The sequence below is a fragment of the Phoca vitulina genome, unplaced genomic scaffold (genome assembly GCF_004348235.1).
Source record: "Phoca vitulina isolate PV1807 unplaced genomic scaffold, GSC_HSeal_1.0 scaffold2, whole genome shotgun sequence".
NCBI classification, from domain to species: Eukaryota; Metazoa; Chordata; class Mammalia; order Carnivora; family Phocidae; genus Phoca; species Phoca vitulina.
This window is the reverse complement of record NW_022589705.1, coordinates 39,909,635-39,927,426: the sequence shown is the minus strand read 5'-3', so window position 1 is coordinate 39,927,426 and position 17,792 is coordinate 39,909,635. Positions and strand designations below refer to the sequence as shown.

Here is a 17,792-nt window from a genome sequence, read left to right as displayed (position 1 = left end):
CAGTACGTGCCCTCCTTAATACCCATCTTAATACCCGGGCTAAACCATCCCCCCAACTCCCACCCCTCTAAAACCCTGTTTGTTTCTCAGAGTCCATAGTGTTTCATGGTTCATCTCTCCCTCCGATTTCCCCCCCTTCATTTTTCCCTTCCTTCTCCTAATGTCCGCCATGCTATTCCTTATGTTCCACAAATAAGTGAAACCATATGATAATTGACTTTCTCTGCTTGACTTATTTCACTTAGCTTAATTTCTTCCAGTCCCATCCACGTTGATGTAAAAGTTGGGTATTCATCCTTTCTGATGGCTGAGTAATATTCCATTGTATATATGGACCACATCTTTATCCATTCATCTGTTGAAGGGCATCTCGGCTCTCCAGTTTGGCTATTGCGGACATTGCTGCTATGAACATTGGGGTGCATATGGCCTTTCTTTTCACTACATCTGTGTCCTTGGGGTAAATACCCAGTAGTGCAATTGCTGGGTCATAGGGAAGTTCTATTTTTAATTTTTTGAGGCACCTCCACACTGTTTTCCAAAGTGGCTGTACCAACTTGCATTCCCACCAACAATGTAAGAGGGTTCCCCTTTCTCCACAACCTCTCCAACATTCATTGTTTCTTGCCTTGTCAATTTTTGTCATTCTAACTGATGTAAGGTGGTATCTCAATGAGGTTTTGATTTGAATTTCCCTGATGGCTAATGATGATGAACATTTTTTCATGTGTCTGTTAGCTATTTGTATGTCTTCTTTGGAGAAGTGTCTGTTCATGTCTTATGCCCATTTTTTGACTGGATTATTTGTTTTTGGGGTGTTGAGTTTGAGAAGTTCTTTATAGATCTTGGATACCAGCCCTTTATCTGTAGTGTCATTTGCAAATATCTTCTCCCATTCTGTGGGTTGCCTCTTTGTTTACTGTTTCTTTTGCTGTGCAGAAGCTTTTTATCTTTTTTTTTTTTTTAATTTTTTTGTTATGTTAATCCCCATACATTACATCATTAGTTTTAGATATAGTGTTCCGTGATTCATTGTTTGTGCATAACACCCAGTGCTCCATGCAGAACGTGCCCTCCTCAATACCCATCACCAGGCTAACCCATCCTCCCAACCCCCTCCCCTCTAGAACCCTCAGTTTGTTTTTCAGAGTCCATCGCCTCTCATGGTTCTTCTCCCCCTCCGATTTCCCCCCCTTCATTCTTCCCCTCCTGCTACATTCTTCTTCTTTTTTTCTTTCTTAACATATATTGCATTATTTGTTTCAGAGGTACAGGGGAGGAAGCTTTTTATCTTGATGAAGTCCCAAAAGTTCATTTTTGCTTTTGTTTCACTAGGCTTTGGAGATGTATCTTGAAAGAGGCTTCTGTGGCCAATGTCAAAGAGGTTAGTGCCTATGTTCTCCTCTAGGATTTTGATGGATTCCTGTCTCACATTGAGGTCTTTCATCCATTTTCAGTTTATCTTTGTGTATGGTGTTAGAGAATGGTTGAGTTTCATTCTTCTGTATATAGCTGTCCAATTTTCCCAGCACCATTTATTGAAGAGACTGTCTTTTTTCCATTGCACATTTTTTCCTGCTTTGTTGAAGATTATTTGACCATAGAGTTGAGGGTCCATATCTGGGGTCTCTATTCTGTTCCATTGGTCTGTAAGTCTGTTTTTATGCCAGTACCATGCTGTCTTGGTGATCATTGCTTTGTAATATAGCTTGAAATCAGGCAATGTGATGCCCCCTAGCTTTGTTTTTCTTTTTCAACATTTCCTTGGCAATTTGGGGTCTTTTCTGATTCCACACAAATTTTAGGATTGTTTGTTCCAGCACTTTGAAAAATGTCATTGGAATTTTGATTGGGATGGCATTGAAGGTATAGATTGCTCTGGGTAGCATAGACATTTTAACAATGTTTATTCTTCCGATCCATGAGGATGGAATGTTTTTCTATCTTTTTGTGTCTTCTTCAATTTCTTTCATGAGTGTTCTGTAGTTCCTAGAGTATAGATCCTTTACCTCTTTGGTTAGGTTTATTCCGAGGTATCTTATGGTTTTTGGTGCTATTGTAAATGGAATCGTTTCTCTAATTTCTCTTTTTATAGTTGCATTGTTAGTGTATAAGAAAGCAACTGATTTCTGTGCATTGATTTTGTATCCTGCCACATTACTGAATTGCTGTATGAGTTCTAGTAATTTGGGGGTGGAGTCTTTTGGGTTTTCCACATAAAGTATCATGTCATCTGCAAAGAGAGAGAGTTTGACTTCTTCTTTGCCAATTTGAATACCTTTTATTTCTTTTTGTTGTCTGATTGCTGTTGCTAGGACTTCTAGTACTATGTTGAACAATAGTGGTAAGAGTGGGCATCCTTGTCATGCTCCTGATCTAAAGGGAAAGGCTCTCAGCTTTTCCCCATTGAGGATGATATTCACTGTGTGTTTTTCATAGATGGATTTTATGAACTTGAGGAATGTTCCCTCTATCCCTATACTCTGAAGAGTTTTAATCAGGAAAGGATGCTGTATTTTGTCAAATGCTTTTTCTGCATCAATTGAGAGGACCATATGGTTCTTCTCTCTCCTCTTATTAATGTGTTCTATCACATTGATTGATTTGCAAATGTTGAACCACCCTTGCATCCCAGGGATCAATCCCACTTGGTTGTGGTGGATGATCCTTTTAATGTACTGTTGGATTCTATTAGCTAGGATTTTGTTGAGGATTTTGGAATCCATATTCATCAGGGATATGGGTCTGAAATTCTCCTTTTTGATGGGGTCTTTGCCTGGTTTGGGGATCAAGGCAATGCTGGCCTCATAGAATGAGTCTGGAAGCTTTCCTTCTGTTTCTGTTTTTTGAAACAGCTTCAGTAGAATAGGTATTATTTCTTCTTTGAATGTTTGGTAGAATTCCCCAGGGAATCCATCAGGCCCTGGACTCTTGTTTTTTGGGAGCTTTTTGATCACTGCTTCAATCTCGTTACTGGTTATTGGCCTACTCAGGTTGTCAATTTCTTCCTGTTTCAGTCTTGGGAGTTTATAGGCTTCCAGGAAGCATCCATTTCATCCAGGTTGCTCAATTTATTGGCATATAGTTGTTGATAATAATTTCTAATAATTATTTCTATTTCCTTGGTGTTAGTCATGATCTCTCCCTTTCATTCATAATTTTATTAATTTGGGTCCTTTCTCTTTTCTTTTGGATAAGTCTGGCCAGTGGTTTATCGATCTTCTTAATTCTTTCAGAGAACCAGCTTCTAGTTTCGTTGATCTGATCTACTGTGTTTCTGGTTTCTAATTCATTGATCTCTGCTCTAATCTTAATTATTTCTCTTCTCATGCATGGCTTAGGCATTGTTTGTTGCTTTTTTCTCTAGTTCTTGAAGATGTAAAGTTAGTTGGTGAATTTGGGATTTTTCTATTTTGAGTGAGGCTTGGATGGCTATGTATTTCCCCCTTAGGACCATCTTTGCAGTATCCCATAGGTTTGGGACCGATGTGTTTTCATTCTCATTGGTTTCCATGAATTGTTTAAGTTCTTCTTTGATTTCCTGGTTGACCCAAACATTCTTGAGCAGAGTGATCTTTAGCTTCCAAGTGTTTGAATTTCTTCCAAATTTTTTCCTGTGATTGAGTTCCAGTTTTAAAGCATTAAGGTCTGAGAATATGCAGGGAATAATCTCAATCTTTTGGTATCGGTTGAGACCTGATTTGTGACCCAGTATGTGGTCTATTCTGGAGAAAGTTCCATGTGCGCTCAAGAAGAATGAGTATTCTGTTGTTTTAGGGTGGAATGTTCTGTATATATCTATGAGGTCCATCTGGTCCAGTGTCCTCATTCAAAGCTCTTGTTTCTTTGTTGATTTTCTGCTTAGATGATCTGTCTATTGCTGAGAGTGGAGTATTGAGGTCTCCGACAATTAACATATTGTTATCAATAGGACTCTTTATTTTGGTTAACAGTTGGCTTATGTAGATGGCTGCTCCCATGTTGGGGGTGTAGATATTTACAATTGTTAGATCTTCTTGTTGGATAGACCCTATAAGAATGATATAGTGTCCTTCTGTGTCTCTAACTACAGTCTTTAGTTTAAAATCTGTCTGATATAAGAATTGCTACCCCAGCTTTCTTTTGAGGTCCGTTGGCATGGAAGATGGATCTCCATCCCTTCACTTTCAGTCTGGATGTATTTTTAGGTTCAAAATGAGTCTCTTGTAGATAGCATATGGATGGGTCCTGTTTTTTTTATCCAATCTGCAACCCTGTGCCATTTTATGGAAGCATTTAGGCCATTCATATTGAGAGTGATTATTGAAAGATATGAATTTATTGTCATCATGTTGCCTGTGAAGACCTTGTTTTTATAGATTGTCCCTGTAAATTTCTGTTCTATATCACTCTTCGGGTCTTTCTCCTTTTATAGAACCCCCCTTATTTCTTCCAGGGCTGGCTTAGTGGTCACATATTCTTTCAGTTTCTGCCAGTCTTGGAAGCTCTGCATCTCTCCATCCATTCTAAATGAAAGCCTTGCCAGATAAAGTATTCTTGGCAGCATGTTCTTCTCATTTAGTACCCTGAATATATCTTGCCAGCCTTTTCTGGCTTGCCAGGTCTCTGTGGATAGGTCTGACATTATTCTGATGTTCCTCCCTCTGTACATAAGTAATCTCTTCCCCCTAACTGCCCTTAAGATGGTTTCCTTGGTTCTAAGATTTGCGAGTTTTACTATTGCATGCCGGGGTATTGGCCTGTTTTCCTTGATCTTGGGGGGGTCCTCTCTGCCTCTGGGACACGAATGTTTGTTTCATTCCCCAAATTAGGGAAGTTCTCAGCTACAATTTGCTCAAATATATCTTCTAGTCTTCTCTCTCTCTCTCCACCCCCTTAGGGATCCCAATAATTCTGACAATGTTTCATGGTGTCACTTATTTCTCTGATTCTATTTTCATGGATTCTGAGTTGTTTTTCCCTGACCTCCTCTTTTCCCTTCTTGTCTATTAACTGGTCTTTAGATCACTAATTCATTCTTCTGCCTTGCTTACCCTAGCTATTAGATTATCTAGATTAGATTGGATCTCATTGATAGCATTTTTAAATTCTGCCAATTCAGCTTTCATTTCTGCCCTTAGAGACTCTGTTGCCATTAATCGATTTCTCCATTCTAGCTATTGTCTTCACAATTGCTAGCCTGAATTTCATCTCCAACATCTTGGTTATATCTGTATCCATTATCTGTGGCGTAAGTCATAGTCTCTGAGTCTCTCCTATTTTGGGGGTTCCTCCTCCTAGTCATTCTGTTGATGGGTAGTTGAGGGAATGTATAGAGTCCAAATTATTGACCACAACGCAAGCAAGATGCACCTGTTTTCTAGGGACCTTAGGGTTGCTGGCCTCTTGTTTCCCCAGCCTGTCTTCTGGGGGAGGGGACTGCCATGCTGTTACTCAGGTAACCCTGTTTGGGCAAAGTTGCCCTGCCCCATGTGGCAGGAGATGGGCTCAGTGAAAACCGGTCTTTTGTGGCTTCTGTTCTCTGGTGGTTTTCCCTGGCGGTTTTCCATGTCTCTTCTGAAAGAGCAGAAGAGATCATTTCCAACACTCGCCTCAGAGCAGAGATCGCAGTCTGCTCTTCAGTGAGCTCTCCAGGCCACACTATCTCCGTTTCTGTCTGTGCTGCTATAAACTGCAGGGTCTTGGGTTGTGCACCCCTCCACAGCACTCCCAGTCCTCACCTCCAGGTCAGGGCACATCTCTGCCCTTTGTGCTTCTAAAACCACCAGCCACCCCCAGTTTGCACATGCAGCCCCGCTGCTCTGGGTTTCCATCTGGGGCGCTGCCCTAAAGTCCTTTCCCTGTTGCTACCGGTCTGCAAGTCTGTGCCCAGTCCCCAGGACGGGAGGCTATCGCTCACCGGTGGTGTAGGATCCCAACAGCTCGACTCCCTCCCCCTTCTGTTTATCCTCCGATATCTGCCCGCAGAATCACGGCTCCCCACTTCATACTTCGAAACCAAACACCTGCGATATTCTGTTTGTAGAGATCCAGATCTATCTTCTTACATCTCAGGCTGATTTCGTGGGTGTTCAGAGTGGTCTGGTAAATATCCAGCTCAATTTCGAGGATGGTTGGAATAGGGTCCCCTACTCCTCTGCCATCTTTTCCCATAGTACTGTATGTATAAAAAAGTCTGCATATAAGTGGACATATGCAGTTCAAACCCATGGTGTTCAAGTTTCAACTGTACCATGAACAATTATATGCCAACAAATTCAACAACTTAGAAGAAATGGATAAATTCCTAGAAAGATACAACCTACCAAGATTGAATCATGATAAAATAGAATATCTGAACAGACTGGTTACTAGTAAGAAGATTGAATCAGTAATCAAAAATCTCCCCAACAAACAAAAGGCCAGGACCAGGTAGCTTCACTGGTGAAGTCTACCAAAATTCAAAGAAGAATTAATACCATCCTTCTCAAGCTCTCCAAAACATAGAAGTGGAGGGAACATTTCCAAACTCATTTTATAAGGCCAGCATTACCCTGATATCAAAATCAGACATAGAAACCACAAGAAAAGAGAACTATAGTCCAATACCCCTGATGAACACAGTGTACAAATCCTCAATAAAATATTAACTGAATTCAACACTACATTAAAAATATCATACACCATGGGATTTATTCCAGGGATGCAAGGATGGTTCAGCATCCACAAATCAATAAATGTGATACACCACATTAATGAAATGAAAGATAAAAATCATATGATAATCTCAATAGATGCAGGACAAGCATTTGAGAAAATTTAACAACCATTCCTGTGTTAACAACTACAACCGAGACTTTTTACTGAACATTATGTACTAGGCAGCTTTCCAAGGGCTTTATGTACATCATTTTTAAAAATATTCACGAATCCTATTGTATAGTTGAAGAAACTACTAATTAGACTACGTACGTGCAGAGGATCATACAGTTAATATGCAATGAATCTGTGCCTTTTCAATCTCCAAATCCATGCCTGTAACCCCACTGTTCTATGACCTTTCCTGGATAAATCTTAACTTATTCTGGTCAATAAGAATTGTTCCACTGACGTTCAAGGCACTTGCCCACAAATAGCCTGGCTTTTTCTCTGCTCAGTATGTTGCTTTCTCTAGTAAATAGGCTGCTGTTAATAGGAAATGATTGGTTTCCCAGGATACAGAGAAAGTCGTTGTCCAAGATAGTAGCAGAGGTCAGTTACACAGTGTTATACTTCTCAAATCTAACTGGCCATTTCCCCACTCAGTGAATGGCTTTAAGCTGACTTGCCACACCATTAACTGCTGAGATAGCACTACCTAGGAAGTCAACAAGGAGCTGACATTGGTTGTTTCACCTGTATTTGTGATATATTGATGACCTTTCTCCCTCTTGGCACTGTCAAACTTCACTATAGCCAATCTCAGATTTTTCTTGCTCCTTACGACAAGTCACTGAAATCAATACCAGACAATACGGTCTTTCCCTTCTTGATGACAATAAAAGAGTGACTGAATCACATGCCCAGGCTTTATAGTAGTATAGGGCAGAAACATACATAAAAGACTTTTACACAAAAAGCTTTCTTGGGAGTCTTCGATTAAGGGGTAGCAGTTCTTATATTCCTCCACCAGACTGACTCAACCCTTTCACATGCAGCTGCACAGAAGGAGCAGATAAGGAAACCCTGAAGAGATCTGAAACTGTCTAGAAGCCTATTGAGGATAACAAGGAGGATAGTAACAATAAACCAACACATATTGAGTGTTTACTGTTTTTCAGATATTGTTCTAAGAGCTTTATATTCATTGTCTCAGTTAATCCTCACAATCTTGTGAGATGGAGATACATACCATTACCATGCTGATGTTATGGATAAGGAAACTGGGTCTTATAATCATTAGGAAGCATTTCCAAAATTCCTCAGTTATCTGTTATGCAGCTGGGATTAGAATTCAGGCTAACTATAGAACCTGGGGATTCAACTGCATTCTTATATTGATATGTGCAAAGCTCTTCTTCAGGTGACAATAATAGGAAATTGCTATTTTTGGTGTCTGCTACCATAAAACTGCATTGTCAATCCAAATGGTATTTTAGGGGAAATTACTCTTGAATAGAAACCTCACAAACATTCATATATTGGCCCATATGTTTATTAGCACTCTGAAGGAATCTGCCATAAATGCTATACTGTTCCTTGGGAGAAACTTTAGTTCCTTTGTTGGTGTTCACACTGTACCTGTACTGCTTTTAAGGGGACAGGGTTACTGGTTAGATTTCAAACTTGATATAAAGTAACTCTCCACCCAAAGAGTGTAATTCAGAATACTTGCCTCTAGGGAGTGACGCCTCATTATGTAGTACTGGCCAATTATTAGAAAGTCTGACAGTACCCGGCTTAAAATTACTCAATTGAAAGAGAAAAATAGATCACACTTCTGTAACTATACAAACCTAGCATTTGATCAGACAGGAAAGTTAAAGGAATAACATACGTTTTCTGAAATGTTTTTCATTAACCTAAATGGTGTTTTTTACCTCCTTCTTAAAAACCATAAGGCATGGGACCAAAGGTCAGTAAGGAAAAAGGGTAGAACATTTTGATAGCACTTTTTTTCAAGATAAAGAAGATAAAAGTTATAGAAATAATTTATGCAAAATTAAATAATTTTTCTCAATTTAACACTTTGGGGGTGGGAAGTAAATAATTAAATTCACTGCAAGTTAAATGCTTCCTGGTAATTGATAATGGCAACTGAAAAGAAAAGGACTATTTTGATATTTAGTGATTTTTAAGAAGGGCAATACCTACCATAACCTATAATTCCAATCACACCCACCATGAAGACCCAGAAGAGGAATCCAGCTGTGAACCTCAGGAGTATCACAAACAACCAACTAAGGAGCATGGCGATAGTCAGGCCACTAGAGGAAAAAGCATACAACAGACAGGGGTCAAGAGTGTTAAACATAACATAAAGTTAACAGCAAGACAACATCTTCTATTCAAAATAATTATCAGATTATTTTATTTTAGCTGGCTATAGAAATATTTATAATATTAAAAAGTATAAACAATAGTTCCTATTAAGACTTTCATATGAAAGAGTAGGACCATCGGGAACTTCGTACCGGAGTCAGTATTTGTGTACCTGGGTAAACAGAAGTTCAGTAGCAACCACAGTTCAGAGAAAAACACAATTCCTCCAACCTACCATTTTGGCCTATCTGCCACAGTTGCCATGCTGTATTTTTTTTCCCCTCCACACGTCTCACTAAGTGATAAATTATAAAACATATCCATGATACTAATAGAAGGAAACCCTATACAACAGAACTATCTAGAAGTAAGGGAGCAGTCTTAGGGCAGAAAAGAAAAATAATTGCCCCACACAGTTCCTGAATCCATGATTTTGTAGTCATTATTATGGTCTAATTATCTTTAATAATTTGTGATGTCTGACATCACATCTATTTCAGGTCCCCAGTGACCTGTAGGCCATTATATGGAGCCATGATAGAGCTTCTGTATCTCCTGGGCCATATGACTTTATCAAGCAGTCAGCAGCATGACTTTTTTTTTTTTCAAATTTTTTAATTAAAAAAAATTTTTTTTTTAATTTTTAAAATTTTTTTAATACTAGAGATACTTCTCCCCCCAGCTCATATATCCAGGTTAAATCCATATTGGATTTTTCTAGGTAATTTCATTAAACAGAATTCATTAAGATTAGAAATTTGGATGACGCTTCCATTAAGAACTGATACCTCCGATGCTCTTTCAAGTTTCCAAACAGAAACATAGCCTGATACATTTATTGAGCTTATTGTCTCCAAGTATTATCTTTTTAAAAAAAATCTTAATAATTCCTGTCACTGGATAGATGACAGTATTGTATCAAAGTAACTTCTAAGGTCACATCCTTGCAGAGCCTATGCTTTCAACTCCAGAAGTCATTCCCTATTAACATCACAGATACTTTAATGCTTAAATATTCAATATGGTTGAAGGATTATTCTATGGCATAGTCCAAGAGGAATATTCAAAAAGGTCAGGGGGAAGAAAAGAAATATAGCTGTTTATTCTCTGTGTTTTTAATTCCTGCATAAAATTCTAACTGAATAAATAAAGTCACGGCATATTAGTCTTTGGCTTTATATTTATGAGATAGATGGAGAACAGAAGAGTCAAAAATAAAGGGAGTGTTTATGTTCTAGTGGTGTGAGCAGTGCCTGGGTGGAGAGGGTTTCAGAGTGTGTTGGGAGTGAGGTAAACAGGAAGGTCTATCATAATGCTTATTTTTTAAGATAATAGTTAAAAAGCCAAAATAAAGAGGAAATGTACAAATTATCTAATGATATTTGAGTTTGACAATAGGGGAACCAGTTTAACTATTGTCAAGTATAGACTACAATCTGTGCTATGGAGAGAGATCCTGAAATACTGATGCACACTAAAATAATTATTGCATTTAAGGCAAAACATCGAAATGAGTAAAATCTCAAAAAACACTATCTAGTTTTACAGCTATACAAACTAGTCACTGGTATTTTACACACAATTTTGACTTTATTAGGCATCATATAGTTAAATACATCTATCTTGTTCCCCTAGTGGTTTTATAACTGTTCCTTGAACCCACATTTTCTATGCATCTTCTATGGTCCAAGGACCACACTAGGAGTTACAAAAATAGAGATGAGTTAGACATAGTTACCATGGTAAAGAATTCATAGTTTATCATAGAAAAAGAGCCAGGTAAATAACATAAAGTTCTAGGTGCTATGTAGATGACAGGTATGTGTGTATGTGTAGGTGTCTGCATGTGTGTGTGTGTGTGTGTGCGCGTGCACGCTTGTGCACACACGTGCATGTGGGTAGGAGGAACACAGGGAAAAAGTAATTATATCTGGAGAAGTCAAGAAAGACTTCATAAATTACACAAAAGCTGATTTTATTTTATTTTTTTTAAGATTTTATTTATTTGAGAGAGAGAAGGAAAGAGAGAGAGAGAAAGCACACAAGTGGGAGGGAGTGGCAGAGGGACAGGGAGAGGCAGGGTCCCCACTGAGCAGGGAGCCTGATGTGGGCTGGATCCCAGGACCCCCAGGATCATGACCTGAGCTGAAGGCAGACGCTTCACTAACTGAGCCACCCAGGTTCCCCAAAAGTTGATTTTAAATAATGAGATGGAGTTGCCCAGGACACAGCAAGGATGTGCCAGGAAAGAGAACAGAATGTGCAAAAACATGGGGGTTTGACACTCTAGGAATGGGTGTGTTATTTGATGTGTTTAGAATATAGGGTCAATCAAGTAAACATGGGTGGAGAAGAATCTGGGACACTAAATGGACCAGGTTGTAAAGGGCCTTGTAACTATCTGAAGAAGTTTTCTCTTTGCTCTTTGATCACTAGGGAACCATAGATGCTTTTAAGGCATAAGGTGATATAGAGCCAGATAGTAGCAATAGCCTTAAATATATCAAACACAGGTACCCACTCCAGTAGAGTGATTGCATTTTCCCTTACCTTTCAGGAATGCAAACCTTATGGCTAAAAATTTTTAATCTCCTCCTCCTTTCAAATATTTTTTCAGCTCTTCATAACTACAGTGACCTTTGGTGATGATAATAACAAACATTATGTGGAAAGGATGTGTTAAAAAATAAGAGGGAAGGACAAATGAGAAAACAGACCCAGAGAAATAAAACTGCATCCACTGTAACATAACAATAAGAAGCAGACGTACTACAGCTGTTGTCCCTGCATGACTTGAAGTATATTTATACAAGTACTTTTATTGGGAATTTAATGAATAAAGTTCAAATTTACATTCTTATAACTTTTGTAACACTGGGTATATTTCCAAATATCTTTGCCCCATTTTTCAGCCACAGGAACTGAGTCAACCTTTTATTCACAAATATGAATGGGGAATTTTTTAAAAAGATTTATTTGAGAGAGAGAGAGAGAATCAGGAGCGGGGGGAAGGGTAGAAGGAGAAGCAGGCTCCCTGCTGAGCCGGAATCCTGATGTGGGGCTGGATCCCAGGACCCTGGGTCATGAGCCAAGCCGAAGGCAGACGCTTAACCGACTGAGCCACCCAGGCGCCCTGAATGGGGAATTTGAAGAAAGCGTTCTACAAGGATAAAATGGGGCTGGAGAAGAAACACCAATGTTTGCACTTACATGAGAATCCAATACCAAGTTGTTGCATAGTCTTCAAATACTTTCATTCCAATTGCCCTTGCATCAAGGATTTTATTGACACGACTGAATTCAAAGAAGGAAAAAATCAATTATTTTGACTACCACTAAACAGAAATGTTCTTGTTATGATAAAAGGGGTTTGCAAGCTGCTATTCAAAACATATTTTTAGAAACCATTTATCAAGAGGCACTCTTTCCCCAGCCATAACAGTATGTGAGATGTCACTTTGGTAGACTACAAAGGCCACTATAGCTACACAGAGAACGTGGCTTTCAAGAATGGTGAACAGATCCCTTTTCAACGTATGTGACATGTCCTCAATATTGCAGTAATCTCACTGTAAGAAATGAATTTAAATAAGATCAGTTTTTAGCTTACAAAATCCATAGCATCAAGAGTGAACATCATCCTTAATTCCCTTTTCTAAACCTCTGACAGCTGTGTAGCAGGAAGGCACCATGGGGCACATACAGAAAAGTGCACAAATCATTAGTGTCCAGTTTGACAGATTATCAGAAGTGAATGCACTATGTAACTACAATATTGTTCTCCCTTTCCCCCTGTGCCCCAGTTACAACACCTCCTCCTTCCCCTAAGGTAACCACAATCCTGACTTCTGTGATAATAATTTCCTAATTTTCTTTTTCAGTTTTACCACTTATATATGCGTCGCAGGGTAATTTAATTTAGTTGTGCTTGGTTTTGAATTTTTCTATCAGTGGAACTGCACTTGTACTATTATTTTGTGATTTCTTTCACATAGCTTTATATTTGTGAAATCCATCCACGTTGCTATTACATTTTAAATATGCAGGACCATTCTACTTGGACTGCTAAACTCAAGGAAGAGAAAAACATTTTTAGAATATCTTTTATGTTTCACTTTTAATTCAACAATTGAGCTACACAATGATACTCGGTGTTTGTGCACACATGTGAATGTACCCACCCAGAGAATTGTATTTCCCAATAACCTGAAACATCACAATGTGTACACTAAGGAAACAGTAAATTGACTTCACTGTAGTTAGTACATAGAAACTGATATGGTCCTGAAACAGCATTACCAAGGTTGTCTCGCCTTTCTTAAGGCCCTCTTCCCTTTAAGACATCTGGCAGTTTCATTATCTTGGTCAATTTTTTTGAATGGTGATTTAAAAAGCATCTTTTTATTGTGCTCATTCAACAAGTAAATTAAGGTCTTTCAATATGCTTACTGAGATCCCAATTCTATACCTGTTGATAATCCACAGTGACATGTATATTTCATAATAATGCATAATTCTTCCTCTATAACCCTTAACCTAATGGAAGCTTTCGTTTTGTGTATAGTAATAGGATGCATCCAAACTGAAAATAAGAAGGTAAACAAACATACTTTGCAGCTGTCCTGAGTTCTACAGCATTTCTTGTCTTTCCACTTCCATCTTCAAATATTGTCTTATTTCCTACTGTCAAAGTGCCATTTTTAGTAGTGAAGTCAGGGAAACATCTCTGGAGAACTGTAAAAAAATAAAATTATAGTAAACATTTTTCTACTTCTTCCTATGTAACGTTTTCCCTTTCTTAAGCTTTCTGTTATTTATAATTAGATTCTTGCTAGACAATGTATAAACATACTGCTCAACATGATAATTGCCCATTACTTGATGGTCAGAAGGTTTTCTGATGGTTCTAAGACACATGTAAAAAGCAAATATCACAATCTGAAGATACACTCTAAACTTGTTGATTATTTTACACATGGTATATTCATCACGTAGCCAATAAGTAAGATGCACAGCACAGGTGTTAAAAGAATAATACTGATAACATATCTCACATGGTAAAAACATTTTAATAAAAAGGTTACATTTATTGTATGACTGAGTTTACTTTTTTTTTTAGGATTTTATTTATTTGAGAGAGAGAGAGAGTGCGCACACTGGCAGTGGGGGGGGGGGCAGAAAAAAGGGAGAAGCTGACTCCCCGCTGAGCAGGGAGCTCAATGAGGGGCTCGATCCCAGGACTCAGGGATCATGACCTAAACTGAAGACGGATGCTTAACCAACTGAGCCACCGAGGTGCTCTGAGTTTACTTTTTCTTTTTTTTTTTTTAAGATTTTATTTATTTATTTGACAGAGAGAGACACAGCGAGAGAGGAACACAAGCAGGGGGAGTGGGAGAGGGAGAAGCAGGTTTCCTGAGGAGCAGGGAGCCCGAAGCAGGGCTCGATCCCAAGACCCTGGGATCATGACCTGAGCCGAGGCAGACACTTAACGACTGAGCCACCCAGGCACCCCTACTTTTTCTTATTAAAAAAATCTTAAGATACTTCTTGAATGAAACATTGAAAACTGGAGATTAGTGAATAATTCCTTGAGAAACAAGAACTAGCTCAAACTTCAGGCTACTAGGACAACTGAATTTTTATTTTTGAAGTCTTAATAATTTGTCTCCCAGCTTTCTCATTTACCTGGTGTTTTGGAGGGGCTGAAAATAGAAATTCTAAAGCTATCAAAATGCCCCACACTTTGTAGACTAGCATAATTTCTCCGAAGAGCTACCTCACTGTTCAATCTTCTATGCACTTATTTTGATTTAAATAGAATCCTTGCCTCTTTACAAATCTGTATTATTAAAGTATTTTAAAACCCCAATTTCAAATCAAGAGGGAAGAGAAATCAGAAGTGGATCATTTTTATATTTTTTCTTACAAGAAGAATCACAGATTTGCATGGGTTTTCAGGGAATTTAAACTTGAAAATATTAAAGCAGTTGATATAGGGAAAGAAGAAATAGGTCTTTACCAAGGCTTTTCTGACTTTTTGGGCTTAAAATGATCTCCTATCTACCTACCTTCATCTTCTGTAGCACTTAAAATATGGCTGATTCCTTCAGTATCTTCCTCATCTTCTTCTGGTTCTTCCCTGGCAAATTTGACATAGTAGTCTCTACCAGCTGCTCCTATTCCCTCTCAATCCAATCACATGTTGCCCCCACCACTCCAAGGAATTTGTCCTCCCAGTGATCCCAATAATATCCTAATGGCCAAAAACTCCAAACATCTTTTAGTCATCATCCTACTTGAACCCATTACCTAGCACAGTGCTTGGTACATAGTGGAACTCAGTAAATATTTCCTGTTAATTGAGTTAACTTTTCTGAGTCTTTGACAGAGTAGACAACCCCTGCCTTCTTCCTTTGGCTTACATGCCCAAGTTCTCTCCTGCCCTCCCTTTAGCTTTTCTGTGCGTTTTTTCCCTTGCCACTCCTTAAATAGGACTGTTTCCACCTACAGAGTCCTCCAACCTTGTTCTGGGCATTTTCATCCAATCAGTTAGTTCCAATGACTAAATATGCTCATTATATATTTGGAAAATAAAGAAAATAAGAAGGAAGATAGCAAAATACATAGTCCTACCACCCACAATGAACTCTAACATTTTAGATAAATTTCCTTCTAGTCTTTCTTCTACAAGAAATTTTTTTGAGAGTCATAACCATAAAATAAATGCAGGGTTTTCCCTTGTTTCTTTCTTTTAATATTACTTATTTCCTTTCATAAACTATTTAATAAGTGAATTTTATTAGCTGTATACTCTTCCATTAAGTAGTATACTTAATCACCTATTGGGGGAATGAATACAAGTTGATTATGATGTTTACCATAATGTCTCCTTTACTGTACTGTGAGGGACTATGCCTTATACATTTCTGTGTCCCCAGTGTACGTTTTATATTGTGTGATTTAACCAAACTATACTTGTAAGGGCAGGGATGTCTTATATTCTTATGCCTATTATATCTTCAGTGACTAAGGATTCATTTTCATCTTTTTGTAACATTGTTCTTGGTTACTGACACTCGTTGCCCAGGGCTTCCTGGCAAAATGCAGTTGCTTGCATCTTTACTTCATGGTCCTCAATGACCCAAAGAAAAGGGAGAGGGGCGCATAAGGCATTGTGCTTGGTGGTAGCTACTTCGATGGTACCTGACTTTCTACCCAAATAGAAAATGGTACGTGGCTTTCTACTCCAGTAGAAAAAAGAAGAAAGAAGAGAGGGGCGCCTGGGTGGCTCAGTCGTTAAGCGTCTGCCTTCGGCTCAGGTCATGATCCCAGGGTCCTGGGATCGAGCCCCGCATCGGGCTCCCTGCTCCGCGAGAAGCCTGCTTCTCCCTCTCCCACTCCCCCTGCTTGTGTTCCCTCTCTCGCTGCCTCTCTCTGTCAAATAAATAAATAAAATCTTTAAAAAAAAAAAAAGAAGAGAGGAAATGCCCATAGTTTTGTCATCTCCAAAACATCCATACTATTTTGGCATATTTCTTTGCAATATTTTTCTTTGAATAGCCTTTTTTATTTTAATTTATATATGCTTGTCATTATAATGCATATAGCATTTTATTTAATATTATACTATATAATACTTATATTTAATAATTCTAAAATATTTCATTTAATGAATACACCATAATTTATTTAAAGCACTTTCTTGCTCTTGGACATAAGAGTGTTTCTTTTTCCTTTCCTTTTTTTTTTCTTTTTGGTTCTTCTGAATAGCATTGTGATGGGCATCTTTAGGTAAAGTTGTTTCTCTGTAGTTAGGATTATATTTGTAAGAATAGGAAATTAGTGATTATTTTATTTTCTTTTTCAAAAAGTTAGACAAAGTTTATGTAAACTTTAAATAATATTTATAAATCTTAAAAATATAAAATATTGATTCCTTTAAGAGATATATAAATATTTCAAATTTCAAATTTTAGGACAAGTTTATGTCCCACCATCACCCCCCAGGCAAATTCTGAACATACTCTTTGGCTGAATTCAGGGGTGAGTGTGCAAGATTATGTCTGTGTGTGCTTATCTGTGCTCATAGAACACCAAATAATCAATCTGGGCTTTTAAAATCAATTTTTAATCTTTTCTGTGTATGTTGATGCAGCAAAACTCCAAAACTACCAGAGCTCCAGTGGAAATATCTCTGGCTGGAGTCAGGAGAATGGGCTTTAGCTTTGGCTTCCTTCTAATTAACTCTGGGACCAGTCATACAACTATTCTTGGCTTCAATTTTGTCAATAGTGAAATAGGGAACTGAATTGAGTAACTTTTTATGATTGTATGTTCTAAGATAAGTAATAACCACTTACATGGTTTGCTTGGAAAAATTGCTATTGGACAATCATCATCCAGTAAGACTTGTGTGACAGTCTAAAATGGAAGGAAGAGTATGTTAACATTTCAAAGGCTACGTAATGACAACTTTTACTCTCAGTATAAAAATTGTGTCCTTTGAAAATTTAACTCCATAATTATCTCATTATTTCATATTACTATCCTAATAAGAGTGGTTTTAAGATTATCAGACACACACATAGTTATTTGACAAATGCTCTAAAATGTCCTAACTGTAATTCAATCAAATCAACAATAATAAAACCAGACCCACTGAAGCCAAGACACACCTTTGAAAGTGTGTATCTATGTCTTAGTCACATTCTGAGTCTCTAATTCTTCAAAAAAAATTTTTCTGGAAAAACAGCATCTTCTCTAAGTTAGAAGCCATTAATACTATTTAA

The 17,792-nt window shown here is 38.0% G+C and overlaps 1 protein-coding gene across 5 annotated transcripts in view; it reads right to left on the bottom strand.

Moving 5' to 3' along the window:
* Positions 1-17,792, bottom strand: part of SLC44A5 (solute carrier family 44 member 5) — a 351,239-nt gene that overhangs the window by 39,294 nt on the left and 294,153 nt on the right. For all 5 annotated transcript variants that reach the window (XM_032425923.1, XM_032425947.1, XM_032425932.1 and 2 more), the window contains 4 exons: positions 17,364-17,424; positions 13,611-13,734; positions 12,211-12,294; positions 8,833-8,945 (listed from right to left, as the gene is read on the bottom strand). In XM_032425923.1, coding sequence (XP_032281814.1) covers positions 8,833-8,945; positions 12,211-12,294; positions 13,611-13,734; positions 17,364-17,424 — 382 coding nt within the window. The remainder of the gene's footprint in view (positions 1-8,832; positions 8,946-12,210; positions 12,295-13,610; positions 13,735-17,363; positions 17,425-17,792) is intronic.